Source organism: Triticum urartu, chromosome 7 (assembly GCF_003073215.2).
Source record: "Triticum urartu cultivar G1812 chromosome 7, Tu2.1, whole genome shotgun sequence".
Classification (NCBI taxonomy): Eukaryota; Viridiplantae; Streptophyta; class Magnoliopsida; order Poales; family Poaceae; genus Triticum; species Triticum urartu.
This window is the reverse complement of record NC_053028.1, coordinates 132615714-132637201: the sequence shown is the minus strand read 5'-3', so window position 1 is coordinate 132637201 and position 21488 is coordinate 132615714. Positions and strand designations below refer to the sequence as shown.

The following is a 21488-nucleotide window of genomic DNA, read 5'->3' as shown; positions in this document are numbered from 1 at the left end:
TCACAAGAATTTTGTGGGCCTTTACCTGGGCCGGCCTATTATGGCACATGAAAATCTTGTGGGCCTTTACCTGGGCCGGCCCATTATGGCCCGCGAAATCTTGTGGGCCTTTAGCTGGGCCAGCCCATTATGGTCCGCAAAATCTCGTGGGTCTTTAGCTGGGCCGGCCCATTATGGTCCGCAAAATCTTGTGGGCCTTTAGCTGGGCCAGCCCATTATGGTCCGCAAAATATCGTGGGTCTTTAGCTGGGCCGGCCCATTATGGTCCGCAAAATCTTGTGGGCCTTTAGTTGGGCCGGCCCATTTAAACTTGTTGGGTCGTGCCACGTGTCGACGTATCATAGGCGCCTTCTGTTCAGTGAGTGGATGACATCTGTCCCGACGATGAGCCGACACGTGTTTCCTCTAGCCAATGATGATTTTACACGTGGAAAATCCCCATTGGTCGGGGCTGTTAATGGGTTATCGGATCCAAAACCTGACCCGATAGCTTAACGGCGTTCCATTACGGTGGATGCCACGTGTCGGTCACCCTTGACGAAAGCACTTCTGTGACGCGCGATTTATCGTCATGGAAGTGGACACTTCCGTGATGATAATTTTGGTAATGTCATGGAACACTTCTATGACAGCACAGGTGTGACTATCTTGATTCTGTCATAAATTTGTCATGGATGTACATGCATGACAAAAAAAGTGACCTATTGTGACAAACACGTATCATAGTTCCTTGTGCCATGCTTGATTAGCTAGGATCTTATAATGGTTTACCTTGCGTGCCAACATGCTATTAAAATGGTTGTGATGTGGTATGATAGGGTGGTATCCTCCTCTGAATGATTTAAGTGACTTGACTTGGCGCATGTTCACGCATGTAGTTGAAACAAAATCAACATAGGCTTCACGATATTTATGTTCATGGTGGATTATATCCTACTCATGCTTGAATTCAGTGTTGATTAATTTTAATGCATGTTCATGACTGTTGTCACACTCTAGCTAGTCGCTTCCCAGTCTTTTGCTAGCCTTTACATGTACTAAGCGGGAATACTGCTCGTGCATCCAATCCCATAAACCCCAAAGTTATTCCATATGAGTCCACCATACCTACCTATATACGGTATCTACCTGCCATTCCAAGTAAATTTGTATGTGCCAAACTCTAAACCTTCAAATAAATATCCTGTTTTGTATGCTCGAATAGCTCATGTATCAACTAGGGTTGTCCGTATCTTCCATGTTAGGCAGGTTATTCTCAAGAGGAGTGGACTCCGCTCCTCACTCACGAGAAAGTGGCTGGTCATCAGGATGCCCAGTCCCATGCTTTATGCAAATCAAATCAAAATAATTGCAAACAAAACTCCCCCTGGGACTGTTGTTAGTTGGAGGCACTCGTTGTTTCGAGCAAGCCATGGATTGGTGCTTGTTGGTGGAGGGGGAGTATAAACTTTACCATTCTGTTTGGGAACCACCTATAATGTGTGTAGCATGGAAGATATCGCCATCTCTTGGTTGTTATGTTGACAATGAAAGTATATCACTCAAAATATTGTTCATCTCTATTTCAAAACCGAGCTCTGGCACCTCTACAAATCCCTGCTTCCCTCTGCGAAGGGACTATCTATTTACTTTTATGCTGATTCATCATCCTCTTATTAAAAAGCACCAGTTGGAGAGCACCGCTGTCATTTACATTCATTACTATTAGTTTATATTGAGTATGACTTGACTGGATCTCTTTTACCATGAATTACAATGTCTAGTCAGTCCTTGATCTTTAAAGGTGCACTGCATTTATGTTTTGCGGTCTTAGAAAGGGCTAGCGAGATACCATCTTGTTATATCATATTATGATTGTTTTGAGAAAGTGTTGTCATCCGAGATTTATTATTATTGCTTTCTAGTTGATTATGCCATTGATATGAGTAAACATGATACCTAAGCATTATTGTGAATGTGGTTAGTCATAATCTTTGCTGAAAACTTGAATGCTGGCTTTACATATTTACAACAACAAGAGCAAATAGAGTTTGTAAAAGTTTTTCTTTATCACTTTCAGTTTATCAACTGAATTGCTTGAGGACAAGCAAAGGTTTAAGCTTGGGGAGTTGATACATCTCCATCGTATCTACTTTTCCAAACACTATACATCTCCATCGTATCTACTTTTCCAAACACTTTTGCCCTTGTTTTGGACTCTAACTTGCATGATTTGAATGGAACTAACCCGGACTGACGCTGTTTTCAGCAGAATTGCTATGGTGTTATTTATGTGCAGAAACAAAAGTTCTCGGAATGACCTGAAACTTCACGAAACATCTATTCGAAAATATAAAAAATCCTTGCAAAAGATGAAGACCAGGGGGCCCACCACCTGTCCACGAGGGTGGGGGCGTGCCTGCCCCCCTAGGGCACACCCCCCTACCTCGTGGGCCCCCTGGAGCTCCTCCAACCTCAACCCCAACTCTATATATTTGCTTTCGGGGAGAAAAAAATCAGAGAGAAGAATTCATCGCGTTTTACAACACGGAGCCGCCGCCAACCCCTAAAACCTCTCGGGAGGGCTGATCTGGAGTCCGTTCGGGGCTCCGAAGAGGGGAATCCATCGCCATCGTCATCATCAACCATCCTCCATCACCAATTTCATGATGCTCACTGCCGGGAGTGAGTAATTCCATGGTAGGCTTGCTGGACGGTGATGGGTTGGATGAGATTCATCATGTAATCGAGTTAGTTTTGTTAGGGTTTGATCCCTAGTATCCACTATGTTCTGATATTGATGTTGCTATGACTTTGCTATGCTTAATGGTTGTCACTAGGGCCCGAGTGCCATGATTTCAGATCTGGACCTATTATGTTTTCATCAATATATGAGAGTTCTTGATCCTATCTTGCAAGTCTATAGTCATCTATTATGTGTTATGATCCGTTAACCCCGAAGTGACAATAATCAGGATACTTACCGGTGATGACCATAGTTTGAGGAGTTTATGTATTCACTATGTGCTAATGGTTTGTTCCAGTACTCTATTAAAAGGAGGCCTTAATATTCCTTAGTTTCCGCTAGGACCCCACTACCACGGGAGGGTAGGACAAAAGATGTCATGCAAGTTATTTTCCATAAGCACGTATGACTATATTCGGAATACATGCCTACATTATATCGATGAACTGGAGCTAGTTCTGTGTCACCCTAGGTTGTGACTATTACATGGTGAACCACATCCGGCATAATTCTCCATCACTGATATGTTGCCTACGAGCTTTCCACATATTGTTCTTTGCTTATTTACTTTTCCGTTGCTATTGCTATCATCACCACAGAATACCAAAAACATTACTTTTGCTAGCGTTACTACTACTATCATATTACTTTGCTACTAAATACTTTTTTGTAGATATTAAGTTTCCAGGTGTGGTTGAATTGACAACTCAGCTGCTAATACTTGAGAATATTCTTTGGCTCCCCTTGTGTCGAATCAATAAATTTGCGTTGAATACTCTACCCTCGAAAACTGTTGCGATCCCCTATACTTGTGGGTTATCAATTACAGCGGGGAGACGAGGTGTTACACCGCTGCATAGAGGGGGAGACAGTTGGTGTTGACGGTAGCAAGATTGTTGATGTAGATCACCGTCCCGATCGTTGCCCCGGTGGCACTCCGGCACCACCGGAAGCGAGGGGGAGAGAGCCCCCCACCTTCATCTTCTTCCTTGGCATCCCCCCTAGATGGGAGGAGAGTTACCCCTATGGTCCATGGTCTCCATGGCAGCGGAGGGGCGGGAGACCCTCCGAGATTGGATCTCCCTCTCTGTTCTCTTCTGTTTCGCGTCCCCGAGATCTGGCCCTACACGGTTTCCTAAATTCCCAGAGATCCGTAACTCCGTTTGCGCTAAAAATTTTACATGGTTTTTTCCATAAATTATCTTTCTTGCGCCATAAGAAGGGCCCCAACCGACCTTCGAGGCGGGCACAAGACACCTGGGTGCGCCAGGGGGTGCCTGGCGTGCCCTGGTGGGTTGTGGGCACTGTGGGCCCCCGTTTGCGTTGATTCCACCTCCTAAAAATCACATATATTCCAAAATAATTCTCCGTAAATTCTATGGCGTTTGGACTTTGTTTGATATGGATTTTCTGTGAAAAAAAACATTCAACAAACAGGAACTGGCACTGGGGACTGGATAAGTAAGTTAGTCCAAATAAGTCATATAAAAAGTTGCCAAAAGTATGTAAAAGTTGAATAATATTGGCATGAAACAATCAAAAATTCTGGATACGACAAAGACGTATCAACATCCCCAAGCTGGACCCGGAGGAGGAGGAGAATTTGGCAGAGGAGATCGCCTCCAGCGACGAGGGCGAGGACAAAGAGGACGAGGACGGCGAGTACATCGCGCCGAACAACGGAGCGAGCAGCCGGCCTTAGCCAGACCAAGCCTCGACCAGCAGGCCACGTGATGCCACGCTGACTGTTGCCGGTGCCGACTAGGTCGAGACCCACCAGTCGGTAGCTCCACCACCCGGCACCTCTGCCTCCCCCGACCCATCGGATCCGCCTACTGCTCCTTTGGCCTAGGCGGCCACTTTATCTTTCCTATTTTTGTAATCTCTTGAACGAACAAGTTAAATTCACGCAGTTCCACCGACTGGGGGTGTTATTTCAAACTCTATTGAATGCTGGCTAAGAGCCTTTTGATATGTAAATAAGTTTGTTCTCGCACATGCTTGTGCTCTTGCCAAGTTCTAGCTTGGTTTTGCTTTTTTGTTCTTCTTGGCTTTTTCCTTTGCCGCCTCCTTTGGTTGCCGCCCTGCCAGCCGAATAGCCTCTCTGCGGTCTGTGGCTGGGTCAAGGACTTGGCCGCTTAGGATAGACAAGTACTTCGGCCGCCTGGAACATAGCTAGTCAAGCGAGAAGCCGGCCGGCCAGTAATAACCCACAAGTATAGGGGATCAATTGTAGCCTCTTTCGATAAGTAAGAATGTCGAACCCAAGGAGGAGCAAAAGTTAGAACAAATATTCCCTCAAGTTCTATCGACCACCGATACAACTCTACGCACACTTGACGTTCGCTTTACCGGAAACAAGTATGAAACTAGAAGTACTTTGTAGGTGTTTTGGGTAAGCTTGCAAGAAAGTAAAGAGCACGAAAATAAAGACTAGGGGCTGCTAAGATAAATACACAACTAAATTAGCTTTAGTAAAGAGCTTTTGTCAATAAGAAAGTTATTTGTCCCTAGGCAATCGATAACTAGACTGGTAATCATTATTGCAATTTTATTTGAGGGAGAGGCATAAGCTAACATACTTTCTCTACTTCGATCATATGCACTTATGATTGGAACTCTAGCAAGCATCCGCAACTACTAAAGGTTCATTAAGGTAAAACCCAACAATAGCATTAAAGCATCAAGTCCCCTTTATCCCATACGCAAACAACCTACTAACTCGGGTCTGTGCTTCTGTCACTCACGGCACCCACCATAAGCAAATCATAAGCATATTGTAAACCCTACAGCGGGAATCCCTCACACTTGCGCGACACGGAGAGCACCATAGGACAGCACCAATAAAACATACAACTCAAACCAATCACGATCATCAAATAGCCATTAGGACAAAACAGATCTACTCAAACATCATAGGATAGCCATACATCATTGGGAAATAATATATAGCGTTGAGCACCATGTTTAATTAGAGATTACAGCGAGTAAGAGAGAGGTTACACCGCTGCATAGAGGGGGGAAGAGTTGGTGATGATGGTGGTGAAGTTGTTGGTGAAGATGGCGGTGATGATGATGGCCCCCGGTGGCACTCCGGCGCCACCGGAAGTGAGGGGAAGAGAGCCCCCCTCCTTCTTCTTCTTCCTTGACCTCCTGCCTAGATGGGAGAAGGGTTTCCCCTCTGGTCCTTGGCTCCCATGGCGTGGGAGGGGCGAGAGCCCCTCCGAGATTGGATCTATCTCTCTGTTTCTCTCTGGTTCTGCGTTCTCCTCTGGCTCTGTTTCACCGTTTCGTATATATATGGAGATCCGTAACTCCGATTGGCCTGAAACCTTCGCCGTGATTTTTTCCGAATATTAGATTTCTTGTGGCAAAAGAAGAGTGTCAACCGTCTTACGGTGGGCTCACGAGGGTAGGGGGCGCACCCTAGGGGGCGCGCCCCCTGCATCGTGACCACCTCGGGCACTGGTTCGCGTTGATTTTCCTTCCGAATTTTCCATATTTTCCAAAAATAAGCTCCGTCTATTTTTATCCCGTTTGGACTCCGTTTGATATGGATATTCTACGAAACCAAAACATTCAACAGACAGGAACTAGCACTGGGCACTGGATCAATATGTTAGTCCCAAAAATAGTATTAAAAGTTGCCAAAAGTATATGAAAGTTCGACAATATTTGCATGGAACAATCAAAAATTATAGATACGATGGAGACGTATCAGCCAGCTGCTCAGCAGCTGGACGGTGAGGAGAGGAGCCGGCTTGGCCTATGCTGATGTTTTTCCTTAGTCATTTTTCGTGTGGACATCATTTCCTGCCTTTAGCTCTTGTCAGTCGAACAGTTGCTCTGTGAGCTGTGGCTTAAGGCAAGAGAGGGCTTAGATGTCGGCACACTACTTGTCTGACTGAGGTGGTAACAACATAGGACAAGGCGGCGAGCCCCCGAGCCGACTGGTTGGACCCGGTGTCGGGCGAAAGAATGAAATAATACATTCACAGGCATAATCTTATCATATAGATAAAGAGGGTAGCCCCCGAGTGCTCCTCGAGGGACCCGTTGTCTTTTCATAATACAAAAGGTAGCATGGTACATTCTGCATTAACTGTAAAATCTTTGGAGGAGATTTACGTTCCATGGGTGCTCTGTTTCCTTGCCGGAATCGTCCCTCTAGCGTGCCCTGGGCTTCTGCGCGTCGATGAGGTAGTAGGAGTCGTTGCCCAGGGCTGTGCTGATGATGAAAAGCCCTTCCCAAGGGGCCGAGAGATTGTGGTGGCCGGCTGTTTGCTGGATCAGTCGGAGCACAAGGTCCCTTCTCGGAAGGATCGTGGCTTGACCTTCCGGCTGTGGTAGCGGCACATGCCCTGCTGGTAGATGGCGGACCGGCTGAGTGCCAACAGCCGGCCCTTCTCCAGCAGGTCGACGCCGTCTTCTCACGCCTCCTTTGCTTCCGCCTACGCGTACATGGTGACGCGAGGAGAGTCAAACTCAATGTTAGTTGGGATGACGGCCTCGGCTCCATACACGAGGAAGAAGGGAGTGAAGCCGGTTGCTTTGTTTGGTGTAGTCTAGAGGCTCCAAAGTACGGCTGGCAGCTCTTCGATCCAGTAGCCGGCCGAGCACTCCAGTGGCTCCACCAGTCGGGGCTTGATGCCGGACAGGATCAGGCCGTTTGCTCGCTTGACCTGGCCGTTTCACTGCGGATGGGCAACAGCCACTAAGTCCAGTCGGATGCCCTGCGTCGTGCAGAAATGGGCCAAGACGCCTTTGGAAAAGTGTGTGCCATTGTCGGTGATGATGCTGGGTAGTACACCGTACCGGACGGTGATATCTGCAATGAAGGTCACAACAGTCGGACCATTCAGTTTCTTGACTGGCTTCGCTTCAATCCACTTGGTAAATTTGTCCACGGCGACCAGCAGATGGGTCATGCCATCGCGTGCTGTCTTGAATGGGCCCACCATGCATGTCCAGCCCCTACATGGCAAACGGCCAAGTGAGGGGGATGGTCTTGAGTGCAGAAGCCGGCATGTGCTGCTTGGAGCTAAAGCGTTGGCATCCTTTGCACTTCTTGACCAAATCCTTGGCTTCATCCAAAGCAGTCGGCCAGAAGAATCCTTGGCGGAAAGCTTTGGCGACAAGGGATCTGGAGGCCGCATGGTGGCCGCACTCGCCTTGGTGAATGCCTCTGAGGATTGCTTTGCCCTTCTCCGGCTCTACCACTACAAGAAAGCCCGCAATAAAGCAACATATATTCTACAACGTTTTGACTGTATGTTGCAAAATTCACAATAGATACGAATAATAAGTATTGTAGCATATGCGTTGTAGATTGCAACCGGCCACAACTAGCCCAACGCACTAACCCAGCCTCTTGTCTAGCCTGGCCCAAGTTGGCTTTCATGATTAATCTAGGTCTTCCTCTATTACTCAAAAAAATCTAGGTCTTCCTCTCGATCCTATAGGATCCCACGCCGGCCGCCGCCCGTCGACCAACCTGCATCTGGGAGCGCCGCCCCTCACCAGTCACCACTCCCCTGCGATCCTCCATCCTAGAAGGCCGCCCCTCAGGCCCTCACCACTCCCCCTGCGATCCTCCATCCCGGCACACCGTCGCTAGTCAACACTCCCCTGCGGCCTACTTCCCATCGGGCCGTCCCTCTCGTCACCGCTCCCCTTCGACGACCAACTGCATCTACTACCTCCGCACAAGGGCCTGCAGCTACTGGCAGAGTTACCCCTACACCCTCGCAATCGCGCTACCGTGGTGAGCCAGACCGCTTCTCTTGTCCTAATTTTATTTTCCCCATCTTGCTCTTCTTCACTTCAGTCTAGTTCGGAATTGCTACTTACGACATGCCAGTCCCTGATAATGACCGACATGTTGAATTATAGATGGTTGTTGCGGAGGGGATCTTCTAGCTGAAGCATCTTTCTGTGATTGAACTGATTTTAGTTATGGCTTAGGAGCCTGTCACGAGCCCATGTAAGTGAAAGTTGATTATGCAGTCGTTGGTTGCTGTCGTTGATTATGTGATTGACTGATTGTATAATAGGCTTGTTGTCTTAGTCTCATGGTTGATGTTGATGATTCAAAGTTCCACTTTCTGCTTACATGCCAAGATGTAGGCCTGATCAGTCACTCCGTCATACAGTCATATTTCTATTGGAAAAATCATTTTTTAACCTTATTACAGCTGAACTAGGTAGCAGTGTTCACATGTTCCAGTGAGTTGTTGTAGAAGTGAGAACTTTACGCTAAGTTGTTGTAGAAGTGAGAACATCCGCGAGTGCTGTATCACGGCCATCTACTCAGGCCTGACTACCTGACCGCCATAACTTAGATGTTTGTTAGTTCGTTACGTAATGGGCGCTCTTTCTTTCTAATCATATCTGCTCAGAGGTCTAATTGGTCGCATCATCATGCCTCCACACATAGTGTAAGCGCTAATTCTATTAAATTGCATGCATAACTGTAGCCTAATTAACTTGAACGTGTGATGCTTCAGTGTATGTGTTAATTCATACATGTCTGCAGGAGCACGATTAGTTTAATATCGGCATGGTGGCTATTTCTTAATACATATATCGTCCCACTAGTCTGTGTGATGCATGTGCAAAAGCATAAGCTCCCAGTATAAAGATTATGATGGTCCTTATGTTTGGTAGATTTTTTATGTAACCTTCTTAGTATTTTGAGGTACATCTTAACTATAATTGTTCGTGCAATTTGTAAAACTTATGTCACTGTGTATCAAAAAACATATGTTGTTCTATTGTATTTGCAGCACATAAATTATCAAGGTTTCTTTTCAGTTTCAAAGAAAACAAATGTTTACTTGAGCTAATTAGCACTGTGTACCAGTGCAGGTATGTGGCATGCAAGCAGAGAAGAGGATGACCTTGACAATTACCAATTCTACCTTATATTTTATCTAACAAGGTCAGTTTCATCATAGCTTGTTTTTCTGAATGTGAAAATATATGTACTGCCATTGAGGAAGGACAAACACAAATAATTATCTGTGGTGGTGATAATTTAATAGGTCATGTAAAGGTTAGCCAAAATAATTTTATTGCTTTGTTAATTAAGTTCTTAGCCACACACGCATGCACGCATGCACATTAGGCCATTATTGTGCTCGAGTTTGCTCATGTCGATTTCATCTCTCTTCTTTCTCTAGCAACTTCGTATATTATCCCATTATTGTGCTGTAGTTTTCTACCACGTGATAACAGAATTCAACTCCTTGATGTGTCCTTGGGTATATATTTATAGTACGAATTTACATGGTGCTGACAGTGTATACTTTAGTCAAAAGAAGATATGTACATGGTAAAACATAGTGGATGACTCAGAGAAATCCTATCGTGTAAAATATTCGACATATTTGATACGTATCTAGAGTCGAATATCCACAGTAAGATATTTGCTGCAAGTGTCACTAATACAAGCTGAATATTGTGAAATATTGGGCTTGATATACAACATGAACCCCTTAAATTAAGTCATGCTGATCTTATATAATTTTTACATGTATAAATTTCTCATTGAGTGTGTTTTCACTATCAAATTTTACTCACGATTTGTTTTGGATGTTTTTTGTTTGTTTGATTGTATCCTGACTTTGCAGTGACCAAGCGTTCTAATAACTATATTTTGCAGCACCTCCTTTCTCCAACCTCATCAGTTGGGGAGACATCTGGCCTCCAAGTATACATAATTTCTCTCATATTTTTTTTCTTTAAGAGAAATAGCGTAAGGAGAAACCATTACTGATGTCAGATCTGAGCTAACAATTTCAGATCACCGTAGTACTTATGCCCAGCTAACAATGTGAAACATAAAAATGTTAGCCCATGCAAACGTTGACGACTAGTATGCATAGTAGAGTAACCTTACTAGCTTTTTTACAATGTTTGAAAAAAATTATGCCTGCTATCTTGCAATCGCTGGGAGGAGGATCCTTGCATTGTCGAAAAACAATATAATTGTGAATTTATGTTGTATGATGATAGGAACTTATACTGTAAACAAGATATTAACAAGCGAGGCTTTTGCAATACATTCATTTTTACAACTACAATAATATTTCTTATTTTTATGCAATGTGTAAAGGTTTAAGAATCGACCAAATTACGATTGCGATTTCCTAGAGAAAGTACACAGTACTCACCTGGTGTAGATGAATTTCTAGAGTTTGCATATAGAGATATACTAGCAGATACAATGCATTGTGTGTTAACAGTTTATTTTTTTGTCTGTAGATTCAAAGGATAAATGGATGATTATATGGGTGTGTCGCAAGTATACTGCAAAGATGATGATGATGATCATGATGTCCTGTTCATGATGATGATGATGGACGCTTTCAGTTTTGGTTAAGTTTCGGGGATGATGTTCTTGTTGAATGATGTTCCTCGGTTAACTTTTAGATTAGTTGTACGGATATTGATGGATGCTTTTAGTTTAAGTTCCGCTGTCAAGAAAATATTTGGATTATGCATCACATTTGGATGATGTTACTTGTGTAATATCCACTATTGTAATCCAATAGTTTTATCTAATATATGAGTTCTTCCTCCCATGAGTATGTTCTTTTGTTTTTTCTTCACATGTACATAATTATCACCATTACGTGAGAGTTAATTTAATTACTGGCAATATATTATTATATATATAATAATAATATTCACATTATATAAGTATCAACACCTGAAATGTTGCAAATTCTTCGTTGCCAAGCAATGTGATCCTGCTTCATGTACATTAAGCACCAACGTATAAAAGTGTTGCGTGGGTCTACTTTATGTGTTGTATTCTTGCAACGGTCCCTATTAGCAATGGTAGTATAAGCGTTGGAATGTGCGCTAGCAACACTGGAGAAGGCTACGCATCCTAAACCGTTGGTAAAGACACTAACAACGCATATATGCACCTTTATATACGGAAAGATGTGTTGCTATAGTGGGGGTCTTGTTGTAGTGTATGCAGCGCTGGAAGACGCCAGTCATGCTGCGCCTGACAAGCTCTCTGTTTAGTATTGTGTATGCTACTAGCCGGCGCTGCACCTGCCGGGCCAAGATCTCGTCGGCTGGTAGCTCTCGGCTCACCAGGAAGTTGAGGATGGGCTGTGCCCATGATGGTGCTTCTACCACTGTCATCACAGCCACTAGTACCAGGGCGGTTGGGTTGGGAGGCGGCAGGTTGGAGTCGGCCGCCGCTTGCTGTGTCATTGAAGTCCTCGGGCCGACTACTAGAGCCTTTGGGCTGGGTTCTGAAGTCCCCGGGGCGGGTGCAACTGTTGTAGTCCCCGAGCCGCCTGCCGAAGTCCCCGAGCCAGCTGCTGCAGCCCCCGGGCCAGCTTGTGAAGTCCCCAAGCCGGGTGCGACTGCTGCAGTCCCCGAGCCAGATCCAACTATTGTGGGAGCAGCCTTCATGAAGATGGACTGTGATTCCGGCGAAGGCTTGATAGACGGCTTGCACAGGCACTGGAGGGAGACACCGGCTAGTATGGCCTGCCGGGTGGAGCCAATCTGTGTCAGGGCATCTGCTTGCTCGTTGTGGGCCCGTGGCACATGAAGGAACTCGCACCCGTCAAAGTACCCACTAATCTGTTGGACAAGGAAGCAGTAGCTCGCCATGTTCGCATCCTTGGTGTCCCAGTCGCCAGATGACTGTTGGACCACCAAGTCCAAATCGCTGTAACACATCACTCGAAGGATGCCAATCTGTTTGGCTAGTCAGAGCCCGTGGACGAGTGCCTCGTACTCGGCCACGTTGTTGGAGGCGGCAAAGTGAATCTGCAGCGTGTATCTGAGCTTGTCGCCTTTGGGAGAGGTGAGGACGATGTCGGCTTCCAAACCGGTGCGCATCTTCGAGCCATCAAAGTGCATCTGCCAATGGGTGGAATCCGGCGCTGACAGCAGGTACTGGGTCTCGGCCCAGTTGATGAGGAAGTCGGCCGGCGCTTGGGACTTGATGGCGGTGCAGGGCTGGTAGAGGATCATGTGAGGAGCTAGCTCAATGGCCCACTTTGCCACCCGGCCTGATGCATCTCTGTTGCCAATGATCTCGGCAAGTGGGGCAGCGTATACGACCGTGATGGAGTGCTCTTGGAAATACTACTTGAGCTTCTTGGTGGCAAAGTACACGCCGTAGCACATCTTCTGGTAGTGGGGGTAATTCTTCTTGGAGGCCGGCAACACCTCGCTCAAGTTGTAGACAGGCCTCTGGACTAGCTGCGCCCTGCCGTCTTCTGGTGCTCGACCATGATGACGGTGCTGACCACCCGGCTGGCGGCGGCGATGTAGAGGAGTATGGGCTCCTTAGCAGCCGGAGCCGCCAGGACATGTGGCGTGGTCAGCATCTTCTTGAGTTGGAGGAAAGCCTTGTCCTGCTTGTCGTTCCACTCGATGTAAGTGGTTTTCTTCATTAGCTGGTACAGGGGAAGAGCCTTCTTGCCCAGCCTAGTGATGACACGCTAACAGATGCCAGGCACCCGATGAGCATCTAGATGTCTCGCAGTCGAGTGGGTCTCTGCATCCGCTCAATGGTCTTGATCTTCACGGGGTTGCACACGATGCCACATTCGGAGACAAGGAAACCAAGGAGCTGGCCAACTAGGACTCTGAAGACACACTTCTCTGGGTTGAGCTTGATTTGAAAACGGCGCAGATTATCAAAGGTCTCCTTGAGATCCTCCAGGAGGGTGCCGCGCTTCTCCGTCTTCACCACAATATCATCTACATAGGCGTGGGCATTTCTGCCGAGTTGCTTGAGGAGGCACTTCTGCATGCAACAATGAAACGTGGCACGAGCATTTCTCAAGCCGAACGTCATGGTCAGGTAGCAGAAGGCTCCGAATGGTGTGATGAAGGCGGTCTTCAACCGATCGGCTATGTTCAACTTGATCCGGTGGTAGCCGAAATAGGCATCAAGGAAGGTCAGCAGCTCGCATCCGGCTGTGGAGTTGATCACTTGATCTATCCAAGGTAGAGCAAACGTATCTTTGTGCCATGCTTTGTTGAGGCTAGTGTATTTGATACACATGCGCCACTTGTTGTTCTTCTTCAACACGAGGACTGGATTGGCAAGCCAGTCCGGGTAGAATAATTCCATGATGAAGCCGGCTGCTAGAAGCCGGGCTATCTCTTCACAAATAATCCTTCTCTTCTCTTCTGACAGGCGGCGAAGGGGTAGCTTGACCGGCTTCGCATCCGGCCTGACATGTAACTTGTGCTCGGCAAAATCCGTCAGAACACTCGGCATATCTTTGGGAGACCATGCAAATATGTCCCGATTCTCACGGAGGAAATCGACGAGCTCACTTTCCTATTTGCTGTCAAGGTTGGTCCCTATGACAGTGTGCCTCTTTGAGTGCTCTGGGTCCAAGGGGATCTTCTTGGTTTCTTTGGCCGGCTGGAAGGAGCCCTCAGCCTCCGACTCCTGGGGGTCCGGCGACATGTCCGGCTACTTGCTGGCCATGGCCACCACCCGGTCAAGGAGACGTTTTTCTTCAGTGATGATGAGGGACTTGGCCAGCCAACTACTGGCGGCAGCACATGCGACCGACTTCTGGTAGTTGCCAACGATGACGATGATGCCCTTGGGACCCGACATCTTCATCCTGAGGTAGGCGTAGTGAGGCACCACCATGAACTTCGCGAGTGTTGGCCGGCCCAAGAGCGCGTGGTAGGGGCTTTCCAGGTCGGCCACCTCGAACCAGATCAGCTCGCGGTGGAAGTGATCCTTTCACCAAACAGGACGTCTATCTTGATCTTGCCGATTGGAGAGCAGGAAAGGCCGGGTACGATGCTGTGGAAGACAGTCCGACTGGCTGGAGTTGTTTTTCTTTGATGCACAGTTTCTCCATGGTGTCGTGGTAGAGGATGTTAATGCTGCTACCGCCTTCTATAAGGATCCGGGAGAAGTGGCAGGCCCGCCTCTCCATTGAGAAGGTCGAGTCCAAGACCATGGCGTAAGCACCCAGCGATGGCATCATGGCCGGGTGGTCAGCATGGCTCCAGCTGATGGGCTTCTCGGACCAGTGCAAGAATTCTGGGGCTTCTGAGGCGACAGCGTTCACCTGCCGGTGTTGCTAACGCCGTTTGTGACTGTCATCGGCCATGCTGGTTAAGACGACGTAGGCTCCATGCTCTTCGGGGAACTCATCTTGGACGGCGCCCTAGTGTGCCAGTGACACTTCCGGGTGGGGTGGTTGGATGCTTCGTGCTACTGTGGAATTTGTAGGGAGCATCAAGGGTTTGCTCAAAGGAGAAGGCAGGCAACCAAGCAGGCTAGTTTTCCGCCCTTCTGACGCTTGGGGCCGAGCTGCCCTTCCGGCTGCTGGTCTTCAACTATCGCCACCTGCCATCTGGTGGAAGCCGGCTGCGGGGCCTTGCGCTTGTTGTCGTTCGGCTGCTGGCACCAGCAGGAGTCACCAGCCACCGTTTGAGGAGCCGGGGGGAGCACTTTCCCAAACGCGTCCACTTGGAGCTCTGACTTCATTGAGGAGTCGGTCGATCGTAGCGTACTTGTCTGCTATGATCAGCAGCTCGTCGAGCGTAGCTGGCTTGTAGAAGAGGAGCCTGTGCTTGAGCAGGGTGCCTTCTCTGCACCTAGCGGTGAAGTACTCTATGGCCTGCACCTCGTGCAACCCTTCGCAGGAGTTGCGCAGCTCAGCCCAGCGTGTAAGGTAGTCGCATGTAGACTTGGCTAGGCCTTGGACTTACAAGGAGAGCTGGCGGGGCTTGGAGGGCCACTTGTAGGTACTGGTGAAGTTGCGGATGAAGACATCAGCGAAGTCCAACCAGCTATTGACGTTGTAGAGCTTGAGGCTATTCAGCCATGTCCAGATTGTGCCCTCGAGCATGAGCGCAACGTACTTCACAGCAACACTCTTGTTGCCGTTTGCTATGCTGACGGTTGTGGAGTAGTCGACTAGCCAGTCATCCGGCTTCATGGAGCCATTGTACTTCGGAGTGTCTCGGGGGAGCAAGAATCCTTTGGGGAAGGGCTCATCCACTACTAGGGAAAACCTTATACACAAAACATTAGCAGTAGCGCGGGATAAAAACGCATGCTGGTGCTAATTAGCAGCAACGCGGTATTTAAAATCGTGCTACAGATACAGTTATAGCAGTAGCGCGCCCGTGTACAAAAGTGCTACTCCCACGGCTTAGCCAATAGGCTACACATCGTAGTAGCGATCTACATGGAACCACGCTACCGCTACTTGTTTTGTAGCAGTGCGTTTACGGACAAAGGCGCTACTGCTAATGAAAATAAAATTAAATGGAAAGCAAATAAAAAAGAGAAGGAATAGCAGTAGCGCTTGTTAGGAAACGCGCTATAGCTACCGTAGCAGCAGCGTACTTCCTGGAACGCGCTACTGCTACTTTTAACTTAACTGCGCGGTTCGTTCTTCCCCCATGGCCACTTCCCCCAAATCCCTACTCCTCCGCTGTCGCCGCCCTACATCGTCGTCGGCCGCCGCGCGCGACCCATCGCTCTCCGCACACCTTCGATGCTGCCCCCGACCGTGACCTCAACGCCGCCCCCGACCCCGACCTTGACACCCCCCTACATCGCCGCCCTCCGCCGTGCGCCCGCCGCCCCGACCCCGTCCCCAACCTCGACGATGCGTGCCCCTCTCCCTAACTCCGCCGGCGCCAGAGCTGAGTACGCCCTCCTCCTCCTCCTCCCCTACCTCTGCCTATCTAGGGTTCTTAGGGTTAAATTTCAGAGTTCATCTAATTAGTTAGGGTTCATCAAATTAGATGCTAATTATGGCAGTAGTTGTTAAGTAGAATTAGTTTTGGAGTTCATCGAATTAGTTTTAGTGTTTAATAGAATTAGTAAGAAAATTAATATAACTAGTTGAACTAGTTTATTTTTAGTAAAAACTAGTTTATTTTTAGTAAGTAAATTAATAAACTAGTTGAACTACTTTAGTTGTAGTTGAACTAGTTTAGTAAGTAAATTAATAAACTAGTTGAACTAGTTGAATTAATAGAACTAATGTATTTTTAGTAAGATAATTAATATAACTAGTTGAACTACTTTATTTTTAGAAAGAACTAGTTTTTTTCTATTTATAGTAATTTTATATTTTGTAAGAACTAGTTGAATTAATAAAACTAGTTGAACATGTCATATTTGCTCAAATAGGATATGTGGTTGCTCAAGTGGCCATTCGTGTTCAGTTTACACCTCCGAGTGGCCTATGTTTTGCTGGATTGTTGATTAATTTCCATTCCGGCAAATTTCAGGCGCTCGATATGTCCTTTTTTAGCAAAGGTCATGCCGGATTTTTCCGTGAATTCTGGCACGACTTGTTATATAATATGTAGGAAATATCGAGTGGCCTGGATTTTCACGAAAAATAATGATCTCATTCAGGTTTTTTAGTACATATATTTAATTGGACAAGTTTAATCTTTGAATTATGAACATAGGAAATGTCGTTATCGGACGACGACAGTCTCCCGGGGGAGTGCAGCTGGTGCCACGATGATCGAGGTATGTGCGACATGTTCGTTGAGCTGGACGAAGATCGGTGCTTCGGCATTAAGCTCGAGGAGACCTTCGATGTTGAAACGGTACGCAACAATGACAAGTGTTTTTTTCGTAATTAAGCATGACTTCAACTATTTCAACGTCTAATTTTCATCTTTTACAATTCGACTAGCTTATCCCATGCCATGCAAGACGCTATGTCTTGGAGAGGATGGCTTTTGAAGACCATGAAAATTTTCAAACAATGAAAATACACCTAAGGACCCATCGTGATATCGATTTTGAAGTAAATCTATACAATTCTCAGAGCGTAACCCATTATGGTTGCCAAAATTGGGAAGCACTTTGCATAATGTATGGTTTTTATGAGGGTATGATTGTCACCATGGATCTTGGTGATCCTGACATCGAGCAAGACAATATGCACATTTGGGTCCTTGTTGATACGCTTCCGATTCTACCGCATGTGAGTATCTCAAACATAGTTATTAACTAATTTATATTGTTTATTTCAAAATATTTGACAGCTTATTTCCATTGATAGCTTATTTTGAATCTTCAAAGAATGTGCAGAATATGGTAGACAAAACCCACTACACTGATGGCTCCGAATTAACTTATAAGGAGAAAAGTCATCTGATTGCTTATTGTAATTATCTTGAGAATTACAATACCTATTATCGAACTCCTCCAAATTATGGTGAATACGTGCCACTAGTGCACGTGTTGAACCACGATAACTTCTATGGAGATACCATGGTAAGATTTTTTACTATTACGACATCTGTGCATCTTTTGTATACTTCTAAAACTAGTACATCATTGCTAACTACGAAGTTATTACTATGTTTTTCAACAGAAAATCCCGGTGGATTGTGTGCCTCATCTGATGTATCAGAATGGTCGCCTTGCAGTTCTGAACATACAGCCAGGTCAATCTAAGGAGCTCACCTGTGCATATCAGATTTCTAAAACCTATGAACACATGCTAATCAAAGAATGGAAAAAATGTTTGGACATTCGCAAGGAGGTTCTTGGAAGTAACATTAAGCGAAAGGCAAGAATTGGAGACAGGATAATCTCCATTCTCCATAACGGAGAGTCAGGGGCTATCTTGTTTTTTTGCTATTTTACCTTAGAGAATAAAGTAGGACCTAAGAGAATGTAGTAGGTCCTATGAGGTACAATATGTTTATTATGTGATACAATGTGTTAGAGTTGATGATGAGGAGTACTTGTGATTACGACTAGTGACCAATTTGCTATGTGATGTCTCATTGATGAAAACGATGATCTTGAGGAGGTGTTATATGACAATGATGTATTATGATCAATGTTCAAGAAATCGTTAACTGGTAGCTGCTCGGACAGTTTAGGAGTAGCGATTAATCAGTGAATCGGCCTATTAACTGGATTAATCGGTCAACCATTAATCCGTATATTGAATAGAAACTTGCCAACATATATCTAGATTTTTTAATGTATTATACAATACTCTCATGCTCCCAGCTATGTAGTATACCAAAAATATGTTGCCATACACTGATACACATATGAAAAGCATAGAGAGGAGGTAAAATTATAATCCTATCTATTAAGGAGCGGCATGGGGCTAGAAGGGGTTATCGGCCAAAATTTTGGGCTTTGTTTACCCATCCGTTAATGGGCCAGCAGGGATTAATCGGCATGACAACTGATTAATCGGTCTAACTGGCCAATTAATCGGCCTGGCAAGTTAATGCGACGAATAGGTGTTATTAGATTCGGCCATGCTATGAGTAGCGATTAACTGGCCCGTTAACTGATTAATCGGGTGAATTCTTGAACAGTGATTATGATGATAAGTTGTTAATGATATGATGATGATGATGATATTTATTATATCATTGGGTGAAAGAACCGCGGATTAGTTTCAAGTGGATGTCCATCCACTTGAAACTAGTCCACGGTTCTTTCACCCCGTGATGTAATAACTCATTATGATGTAAAAACAATTTCTAAATTCCTATTGTATGAAAACTTGTGTAAAGGTGTACGAATACAACATGAAATAAAAAAGAAATAAAATACGATATAATAGTAGCAGCGCGGGCAGGGAGAAGCGCTACTACTAATTACCAGTAGCGCTCCTCCGGGAAGTCACTACTACTAAGTCGATTTAGCAGTAGCGTGGTCGGAGGCACGCTACTGCTATACGTTAGCTATAGCACCTTATCAGTAGCGCATCTCCCAGCGCTACTGATAGGCCTAAAGCCCGCGCTGCTCTAGGCTTTTCTCTAGTAGTGATCGTGAATGCGGGGGCCAAAACAGGCCGGGCCGATTGCATCTTCTTCCTCCATCGCCAGGGATCGAGCCAGTCGGTCGATCCGGTGGTGGGCGTTGATGACCCACAAGTGTAGGGGATCTACCATAGCCTTTTCGGTAAGTAAGAGTGTCGAACCCAACGAGGAGCAGAAGGAAATGATAAGCGGTTTTCAGCAAGGTATTCTCTGCAAGCACTGAAATTATCGGTAACATATAGTTTTGTGATAAGGTAATTTGTAACGGGTAACAAGTGATAAAAGTAAATAAGGTGCAGCAATATGGCCCAATCCTTTTTGTATCAAAGTACAAGCCTGGACAAACTCTTATATATAGGAAAGCACTCCCAAGGACACATGGGAATTATCGTCAAGCTAGTTTTCATCACGCTTATATGATTCGCGTTCGGGACTTTGATAATTTGATATGTGGGTGCACCGGTGCTTGGGTACTGTCCTTACTTGGACAAGCATCCCACTTATGATTAACCCCTATTGCAAGCATCTGCAACTACAACAGAATTATTAAGGTAAACCTAACCATAGCATGAAACATATGGATCCAAATCAGCCCCTTGCGAAGCAACGCATAAACTAGGGTTTAAGCTTTTGTCACTCTAGCAACCCATCATCTACTTATTACTTCCCAATGCCTCCCTCTAGGCCCAAACAATGGTGAAGTGTCATGTAGTCAACGTTCACATGACACCGCTAGAGGAATGACAACATACATCTCATCACAATATCGAACGAATACCAAATTCACATGACTACTTATAGCAAGACTTCTCCCATGTCCTCAGGAACAAACGTAACTACTCACAAATCATATACATGTTCATAATCAGAGGGGTATTAATATGCATAATGGATCTGAACATATGATCTTCCACCAAGTAAACCAACAAGCATCAACTACAAAGAGTAATCCACACTACTAGCAACCCACAGGTACCAATCTGAGGTTTGGATACAAAGATTGGATACAAGAGATGAACTAGGGTTTGAGATGAGATGGTGCTGGTGAATATGTTCATGGAGATTGACCCCCTCCCGATGAGAGGATCATTCGTGATGATGATGGTGATGATTTCCCCCTCCCGGAGGGAAGTTTCCCCGGCAGAACAGCTCCGCCGGAGCCCTAGATTGGTTCCGCCAAGGTTCCGCCTCGTGGCGGTGGAGTTTCGTCCCGTGAGCTTGCTTATGATTTTTCCTCGACGAAAGACTCCATATAGCCAGAGATGGGCATCAAAGGGGCACCAGGGGGCCCACGAGGTAGGGGGGCGCGCCCCCCACCCTCGTGGACGGTGGGTGGCCCCCCTCTGGTACTTCTTTCTCCCAATATTTTTTATATATTCTGAAAATAATTCCCTGGGCGTGCCCCCCTACCCTCATGGACGGTGGGTGGCCCCCCTCTGGTACTTCTTTCACCCAATATTATTTATATATTATGAAAATAATTCCCGTGGAGTTTCAGGACTTTTGGAGATGTGCAAAATAGGTCTCTAATATTTGCTCCTTTTCCAGCCCAGAATTCCAGCTGCCGGCATCCCCCCTCTTCATGTAAACCTTGTAAAATAAGAGAAAATAGGCATTAGTATTGTGACATAATGTGTAATAACAGCCCACAATGCAATAAATATCGATATAAAAGCATGATGCAAAATGGACGTATCAACTCCCCCAAGCTTAGACCTCGCTTGTCCTCAAGCGAAAGCCGAAATCGAAAAATATGTCCACATGTTTAGAGATAAAGGTGTCGTTAAAATAAAATACAGACATGAGGGCATCATGATCATTCTTAGAACAACAACATATATATATATATATGTATATTGTCATATGATCTCTTATGATAAAGTAATAATTCAATCACAATTTCAATTATGAATCATAAACTTCATTTAAAGCTAACAAACTATAATCTCAGTCATTGAAGCAATTG

General features: G+C 45.7%; 1 protein-coding gene across 1 annotated transcript; it reads right to left on the bottom strand.

Moving 5' to 3' along the window:
• Positions 1–7699: 7699 nt before the first annotated feature.
• On the bottom strand, positions 7700–12163 carry LOC125526003. The gene is made up of 2 exons (XM_048691018.1): positions 11716–12163; positions 7700–7944 (listed from the first exon to the last, which is right to left on the bottom strand). The coding sequence occupies exons 1-2, from the start codon at positions 12161–12163 to the stop codon at positions 7700–7702; spliced, it is 693 nt and encodes a 230-aa protein (XP_048546975.1).
• Between the last annotated feature and the right edge of the window lie 9325 nt (positions 12164–21488).